Below are 8,680 nucleotides of genomic sequence, written 5' to 3'. Positions count from 1 at the left end.
GTTGGCCAGGTAGCTGTCTTCCAAATTTCTTGGCAGAGATGAGTGAGCACCTCCAGCGCTGTATCCGTTTGTTGAAACATCTCAACTGATATTCCGTCAATTCCTGAAGCCTTGTTTTTGGCCAATGCCTTCAGTGCAGATTGAATTCTTCCTTTAGTACCATTGATTCTTGATCATATGCTACCTCCTGAAATGGCTGAATGTCAACCAATTCTTTCTGGTACAGTGACTCTGTATTCTTTCCATTTTCTTTTGATGCTTCCTGCATTGTTCAATATTTTCTTCATACAATCCTACAATATTGCAACTTGAGGCTTGAATTTTTTCTTCAGTTCCTTCAGCTTGAGAAATGCCGAGCATGTTCTTCCCTTTGGGTTTTCTAACTCCAGGTCTTTGCATATGTCATTCTCATAGTTTGTCTTCTTCAGTCACCTTTTGAAATCTTCTGTTCAGTTCTTTCACTTCATCATTTCTTCAGTTTGCTTTAGCTACTCTATGTTTCAGAGCAAGTTTCAGAGTTTCTTCTGACATCCATGTTGGTCTTTTCTTTCTTTCCCATCTTTTTAATGATCTTTTGCTTTCTTCATATATGATGTCCTTGATGTCATTCTACAATTTGTCTGGCCTTGGGTCATTAGTGTTCGATGCATCAAATCTATTCTTGCGATGGTCTCTAAACTCAGGTGGGATATACTAAGGTCATACTTTGGCTCTTGTGGACTTGCTCTAATTTTCTTCACTTATAACTTGAACCTATATATGAGCAATTCATGGTCTGTTCTGCAGCGACCCCTGGCCTTGTTCTGACTGATGATATTGAGCTTCTCCATCACCTCCTTCTACAAATGTAGTCGATTTGATTCCTGTGTTTTCCATCTGGTGAAGTTCACGTGTAGAGTTGCCATTTATTTTGTTGAAAAAAGGTATATGCAATGAATATTTCTATAACCAAGGCCATATTTTCCAACTACTGGTCCTTCTTTGTTTCCAACTTTCGCATTCCAATCACCAGTAATTATCATTGCATCTTGATTGCATGTTTCATCAATTTCAGACTGCAGAAGTTGGTAAAAATCTTCAATTTCTTTATCTTTGGCCTTAGTGGTTGGTGCATAAATTTGAATAAGAGTTGTATTAACTGGTCTTTCTTGTAGGTGTATGGATATTATCCTATCACTGACAGCATTGTACTTCAGGACAGATTTTGATAATGAATGCAATGCCAGTCCTCTTTAATTTAGCATTCCTGGTATAGCAGATCATACGACTGTCCAATTCAAAATGGCCAATAGTAGTCCATTTCAGCTCACTAATGCCTAGGATATCCATCTTTCTGCATTCCATTTCATTTTTGACAACTTCTAATTTTCCTATATTCATACTTCGTACATTCCACATTCTGATTATTAATGGATGTCTGCAGCTGTTTCTTCTCATTTTGAGTTGTGCCACATCAGGAAATGAAGGTCTCGAAAGCTTGATTTCATCCAGGTCATTAAGGTCGATTCTACTTTGAGGAGGCAGCTTTTCCCCAGTTCTATTTTGAGTGCCTTCCAACCTGGGGAGCCCATATTCTGGCACTGCATCAGACAGTGTTTGTCTTAGTCATTTAGCGCTGCTGTAACAGAAATACCACAGGTGGATGCTTCAACAAAGAGAAATTTATTGTATCACAGTCTAGTAGGCTACAAGTCCAAATTCAGGGCATCAGCTCCAGGGGAGGGCTTTCTGTCTCTGTCGGCTCTGGAGGAAGGTCCATGTCATCAGTCTTCCCTTGGTCTGGGAGCTTCTCTGCGCAGGAACCTCAGGTCCAAAGGACGCACTCTGCTCCTGGCACTGCTTTCTTGGTGGTATGAGATTCACCCGTGTCTCTGTTTGCTTCTCTATTTTCTATCTCTGAAGAGATTGGATTAAGACACTATCCGATCTTGTATACATCATCAGTATAACTGCCGCTAATCCATCTTATTAGATCATAGTGATTGAATTTACAACACACAAGGAAATCACATCAGATTACAAAATGGTACACAATTTTACAATACTGGGAATCGTGACCCAGCCAAGTTGACAGATATTTTGGGGGGGACACAATTCAATCCATGACAATGTTCCACTGCTATTCATAATGTTTTCACCGGCCAATTTTTTCAGGAGACCACTAGGTCCTTCTTCCTAGTCTGTCTTAGTCTGGAAGCTCAGATGAAACCTGTCTACCATGTGTGACCCTGCATGTATTTAAAAAACTGGTGGCATAGCTTCCAGCACCACAGCAACACAAACTGTATGACAAACTGACAGACACAGGGTGGGGAGCTAGAACTCAAAGAGGATAAACTGGTAACTGAAAAATAAAGACAGTGTCCTAATGTTCTAGAATATTCTCTTCATCTTCCGTGCCCAACACAAGACTGACAGAGCACTGCGTAACTGTGTCATCAGTTCCTGATTCAGGCTTGCTTCACCCTCCATCTCCTCTATCCTCCAGTCAGATGAAAATCCAGAAAAGAGGTGCTCTACGTTCCTTCTTTTCATGTGTAGTAGAGCCTTCCTCCGCTGCCCATGTCTAGACCACACGGAATAAAAATCTTCCGGCACCGCCAAAACCCTCCCCACGCTCTCACAGGGACTTCTGGTGGTGCAGGCACTTCCTGAGGGTGGGAGTCCTCAGCCCTGTCCTGTGTGGCCCGCCTCCTCCCTCGGGGCAGGCGTGGTGCTCCTATGGCAGAGGCATGGAGGCTGAGGTTATCCCACCTGGGGGTGGGAGCTTACCTGCTCCAGTTCCCTGCTGGAGGTTGCCCAGGATCTTCTCTCCCAAGAGGTGGATCAGCCGAGTCACCACCTGGGCAGAGAAAACAGATGCCTCAGCCCAAACACTGTAGACCAAGAAAGGCCTGGAGATGCCTGTGATGCTCCTGCAGTGACAGACTTGAAGAACTGTCACTTGATCCACCTCTCAAAAGGGGCCCTGGCCCATGGGTCGTGCTGGCCTGGAGTGGATGGGGGAAGGGGGCATTCTCCATGCTGCCCAGGTGACACCACAAAGGTGACTCCTGGCTGCCAGGGTCAGTAGGTGTGACCCTGGAAGAGAGGGCAGTCACCCCACCCCAACCCACTCCATCTGCCCCAGAGCTCTTCCGTCTTTGCCCCGGACCCCTTGAAAACCACAAGCTGCTCCCCCAGACCACGTCTGCCCGCCCTTGTCCTGGCACGTGCATGCTGCACACCTCAGAACTGACGGTGCCCAGCCAGCGTCCTGCCTGTGACCAGCTAGGGCTACACCCTCACCTGGGGGTACTTGCGCTTGATGGACATCAGGGCTCCCACGGGCAGCTTGGCCAGCTCTGAGTCCCGCACAGCATGTACCGTGGTGGCCCTGGCCTGTTGAGTCAGCGTCTCCACCTGGCAGAGAAGTCGGACAGCTTGGCTGCTCAGAACCTAGTCCAAGGGACAGCGGAGCCCTGGCCAGAGGTGGTGGCTGGCAGGAACGAGAGCCAAGGCAGGAACAGCACAGGGACAGGCTGCCCATCAGGGCCCTGGAACTTGCCGGAAGCCAGCAGGCTCTGCACTCCTCCCAGCAGGCCGTGCGCACGATGGGGCCCACCCTGTCCCAGGCACCTGGCCACTCAGAAGGGGGACAAGGAGGGTGCAAGGGATGGCCTCTGGTGTGGTGGGCTCTAGAATTTTACAGGGTGTTAGCTTTCTCAGTTCTTCCCAGGGAAGGACTACAATCCTCATGAGAGCATGCGGGCACTTCCTACTCCCTTTCTCACGAGCTGAGTGCAGGCGCCCAGGTCTCTGTAAGCAATGGCCTCCCTAATGAGCCTTCCAGGGGAGGCCTGGTCAGCACTGGGGTGGGCTGTGGGGAGCACAGGAGGAAGTGCCACACCACTTGGGGGAGGCGCCTCCTCCACTGGGAGCAGGGCAAAGGGGTTGCAAGATGCCTGGATGTCCACCCTCACTTGGTGACACAGACAGTGACTGCTCACATGCTAGGGGTGGTGTCCACCTTTGCTTGGGGACACAAGTACAGCAACAAGAGCCACCAGCCCTGGAACCTGCCCCCCTCCTGCTGCCTGGCCAGCCGCACCCCTGGAGATCTCTGGAGGTGACTCATCCACTCTTCTAGCCACCACTGCTTTGCCCAGTCTGGGAGCAAGCCAGCCATTCAAAAAATTAGGACCTCAGAGCCCTGAGCATGCCCCTAACTGGCTCTGGGGGTGCAGATATTGAGCCTCAGAGGTCAGAACAGAGCTGCAACCTAGAGGGGTCACCTTCCCCAAGGATGGCCCCTCCCCATACCCAAGTGACTCCAGCGTGGGCATTGAGGGGGCTCTGCCCAGGTCCCACAGGGGAGGGGCCCCAAGAGCCTTACCACACCAATGAGATCTCCACGGCCATACTCGCATGCCAGGCGTTTCTTCCCATCCTCCTTCTGGATAACTGAGCGCAACCTGCCGCTGAGGACGATGTAGGTGCAGTCCGACTTATCTGCTTGCCTGGGGGGCAGATGGGCCACTGAAGGGCAGAGGGAAGCACTGGGCCCCAGGACCCCAACCCTGAGCCTGAGTATCTCTGGCCCTCCTGACCCCATCACATCTGTATTTCAATTTAGCTCTTCCCTCAGCCCGGCCGTGGGTGGTCCCATGGAGGTGACACCCGCCCTCTGCCACACGCCCCACATGGGCTGTGAGACCAAGGAAGGAGCCAGCATGGAAACCAGACGCAGGGCCTGAGGTGCCAATGACAAGATCAACTGGGATGGTCCCATTAGCTCAAGATGTCTCATAGAAACTTTGCCATCTGAGGTCAAAAGGAGCCAAATACACCATTTACCACCCACTATACTTCCAAACACCTGTGAAGTTTGTGATGTTTCCCTTCTTTCTGCTGAGGCCACACTCAGAGGCGAGCTGGACTCTTCTCAATAGCGTATCTTCTGGAGTGCAGGTGCAGCCGCTGCTAAAAGTGCATGCTGGGCCCTATGCCCAGAGCTCCGTCCCCTGCTGGCCACCCCAGCTGGCCACCCTCACCCTCCGCTCCCTGTCTGACTCCCAGACTGGGCCCCAACTCCCAAACCCAAGGCTCTTTCTCTCCCTTTTTTCAAAGAATTGTGTTCTTGTTTAACGAATGTAATAGCTTTTATTGTATGTTTCCATTCAGTTCATTATTCAGGTTTCCATAAATACGATTCCTATCTCTTCACCTAGTTTATTTAGATGTTCCACTGTTTCCATTTGTGTGTGTGTCTTGTGATTTTTTGTTTAAGTCAGGACATTAGAATTTTATAGGGTGTTAGCTTTCTCAGTTCTCCCCGGTATTTGGTGTTTTTGACAGCACTACTTTCTTCAAGAAACTCAAAGGTGGGCAGAGCCTTCAGATCTTGATTAGCACTCCCTCTCTCTCTCTGTAACAGCTCCTTCTCCCTCTCCCTCTCTGTTTCAACTAGGATTTGAAGAGTCCAGACCGTGGTTTCTCTCTTTCAGTATCTCCCAAACAGAACACAGAACATACACTACTTAATTTGTCCACAAAGGAGTGCAGGAAAATAGAACAGAGAACATGCACTAATCAGTCTACCCACCACAGAGCCCAATCTTCTTTCTTTCACTCCCCGCTCTGCTCTGCATAAGCTGTTTTTCTCTGACCATGCTTTCAGTCAGACAGCCCACAACAAATGAACCACCAGCAGGGCTGAGTGTAGCCCTCCATTCACAGGTCCCTTCCTTGCTCTGTGAGGGCCCACTTATCTCTGAGCCAGAGATCCTGTGAGCTCAGGTGAGCCGTGAATGGGTTGCCTGGGTCTATGGCAGGCTTTCCACTGCCACTTCAGAAGGGGGAGAGGCAGGCATATCCCAAACTGATTTCCAGGGAGATCTGTCTTGTTGGTTTCAGAGCCTGAGCTGGGGGCCTTTCGCTGTGCACCGGCAGGCAGTGTGCCAACAGGGGCCAACAGTCCACAGCACCAAAAGGGTGAATGACAGAAACTGTGGGAGAAGTGGTGTTCCTACCGTATGACACTTGTCGTTGACTTGTGTCTACCTGCAGGTTTTAGCTGCTGTCCTCTGCCCACCAATTCAGAATCTCTCAGGGCCAAGCACAGATTTCTTGGTGTAGGTGTGAGGAGGGTCAAAACCTGCTCATGCCACCATCTTCCCAAAATTCTCTGTAATACCTTTTAAACCTTCCTCTGGATATTCTGCAAGGCTTTTAGAAAGGGAGCCAGTTCCCTGATTATCTCTTGGCAGAGAGGTGATTAGTTTGCTTATTTTGGCCTGGGTAAGAGCATGAGAGAGAGAAAACGGCCGGTTGACTCCCAGGTTTTCTACAGGTGAGGACATGGTGTCACATCCACAGAGACAGGGACATCATTGCTCATGTTCACTCAGCAGTGAATTTACCAGTACATGCCACATCCCTGAGGAAGTGTGAGGGTGCCGGGGGAGGAGGGGTGCTCTGGAGAAGAGCATCCCTGGAGCCACAACAGTAGGTGCAAAGGCCCCAGGAATGAGCTAGGGGGGACCTAACAACATACATGTGGATGTAACCCCATTTGGGAACAGGGTTTTCCTTGTTATGTTGATGAGGCCGTATCAGTGCAGAGTATGTTTTAAGAGAATCATTGCTGAGATGTAAAAAGAGCAGATTAGGAACAAAAGCAAGCAAGCACAGACGGGGGAAGACAAATGCCAGGCCACAGGAAGATCACTGAGGAACAGAAGCTGAACAGAGACAAGAACCTTCCCCCAGAGCTGACCTACAGAGAAAGCTTTCCCCTAGAGCTGCTGCCCTGAATTCAAACTTTCAGTCTCCTGTAAGAAAATAACTTTCTGTTTTCTAAAGCCACCCCCTGTGGTATTTCTCTTACAGCAGAACACTGAGAAACGAAGACAGCGTTCCAGAGTACAACTTCTGGCTCTGTGGGGTCTTAGGCCTTCCGCACTCACCTCCCAGTGTGGCTAGGGGATGAAGAGCACAGAGCAGCTGGCACAGAGCCTGGCCAGGTCAAGGTGATGGAAACAAAGCTCAAGTTCTTGACAGTTTCCGGGCAATGAGATCAGACAAGGATGAATCCAAACCCAGAAGACAGTCCCCAAGTGTCCCAGCCCAGGCTTGAGGCAGGCCTTACTTGCAGAACGCGTGCTCAGCCTGGGCCTCACCTGTACACTGCACACCTGTGGGCCTCACCTGTAGATTGCACGCCCGGCCTCCACCTCCATCCAGTCCAGTGCGAAATCGATCTGCCTCACGAAGGAGGACATGCGCTTTGCAACGGTGTGTGCCACGCCCAAGACGACGGTCGGCTGCTTCCGCATGATCCTGCCAAGGCAAACAGGGGCGTCGTTCCAAGTCCCACACGTGTCAGCCCGCCAATCCCACCTTCTTCACTTCGAGAGCGCTGAGCCCGAGATGGGCGAGACCGCAGCCCCTACAGCCACACGCTCTCGACAGTTCTGAGTCCAAGCGCCCTCATTTACAAAGCAGGCGCCGCAACGTCTACTTGTGAGGGACGTGGGAACTGGACAAGGGCCCAGGACAGAGCACACGCTGACCTTCACCTGCTCCCCGATGCCCCCTTGGTGGGGCAGCACTGCCTGCTGCGTGCGTGCCCTCCCCACTCAGCTGACCCCCCACAAACGCCCTCCAGCACGAGCCGCACGATGCCCCAGTCCCGGCCCTCCACTTAGGCGTGTTCTCCCAGGAGGTGAGCAATAAACGCGCGCACCACGTGCAGAGGCGGAAACTACAGCAAGGCGGGGGGCAGAGGGTGGACGGAGTGCTGGGAGGATCGGTCCTGAGACCACTGAGGGGTGCAGGCTTGGGCAGTGGGTGCAACTGAGGCGCCTGGGGATCATGCCTGGTGGACAGTGTGGGGAGGACCATCACAGACCTGTGTAAGGTGCTGGCAGGCGGGCCTGCCGGTTGCTGGGGGTGAACAGAAGGCCAGGCCGAGGGGCAGGGGTGGGAGGAGCAGTCAGCTGACACACTGCTGTTGGATGGGGCTTGGGGAGGGACAGAGGGGGAGGCGGCTCTGGGCCGGGCCAAGGCCACGGCTGGTGGCATCACCGCTGACTGAGAGGAGGACGACGCCTGGGGCCACAGGTCTGCCCTGGACGTCAGACACTCCCGAGAGGAGCCCAGACTCCGGAAAGAGGACACTGGGAGACGCAGGTTTGGTGCTTCGAGCTGTGGAACTGGACAGGATCACTGAGGATGCCACTCAGGAGGCCCCTGCACTGGGGGACTGTCATGCCTACCACCTGCCCAGAGGGACTGAGCTGTACCAGGGCTCAGGGAGGCGGACCAGGGCTCAGAGAGCAGGGCCAGGGCTCAGGGAGCAGGGCCAGGGCTCAGGGAGGCGGGCCAGGGCTCAGGGGGCCAAGGGCAGAGGGGTCCGGTCATCTCACACCTCTCCCTCTGCCCGTGACCTAGGAAGGAGAGAAGCATAGAAAGCACCCTGGGCCGGCCACTGCCGGAGCAGATGGACCCAGGGGACAGGTGTCAGTGGACTCCCCCCTGCTTTGCAAAGGTCCTGAGGGAATGGGGGACGAGGGATGGTCCTTAGTCTGTCAGTTCCCTAGGATCACCAAGGATGGACTGGCCCCCGTGCCAGGCGATCCTCCCGACCGCAGAGCCCCTGAGAACGGCAAGTGACAAAGTCTGAGCCTCCCGGCTGGGC

At 52.4% G+C, this 8,680-nt stretch overlaps 1 protein-coding gene across 1 annotated transcript in view; it reads right to left on the bottom strand.

Moving 5' to 3' along the window:
- LOC101352694 (patatin-like phospholipase domain-containing protein 7) overlaps positions 1-8,680 on the bottom strand; it is a 56,533-nt gene that overhangs the window by 34,681 nt on the left and 13,172 nt on the right. Inside the window, exons 9-12 of the mRNA XM_023725495.1 lie at positions 7,189-7,320; positions 4,376-4,499; positions 3,289-3,402; positions 2,773-2,842 (exon numbers count right to left, since the gene is read on the bottom strand). Of these exons, the coding sequence (XP_023581263.1) occupies positions 2,773-2,842; positions 3,289-3,402; positions 4,376-4,499; positions 7,189-7,320 (440 nt within the window). The remainder of the gene's footprint in view (positions 1-2,772; positions 2,843-3,288; positions 3,403-4,375; positions 4,500-7,188; positions 7,321-8,680) is intronic.

The sequence above is a fragment of the Trichechus manatus genome, unplaced genomic scaffold (assembly GCF_000243295.1).
Source record: "Trichechus manatus latirostris isolate Lorelei unplaced genomic scaffold, TriManLat1.0 scaffold00317, whole genome shotgun sequence".
Classification (NCBI taxonomy): Eukaryota; Metazoa; Chordata; class Mammalia; order Sirenia; family Trichechidae; genus Trichechus; species Trichechus manatus.
Note: the sequence above shows the minus strand (reverse complement) of the source record. Positions and strands in the feature narration are given on the sequence as shown.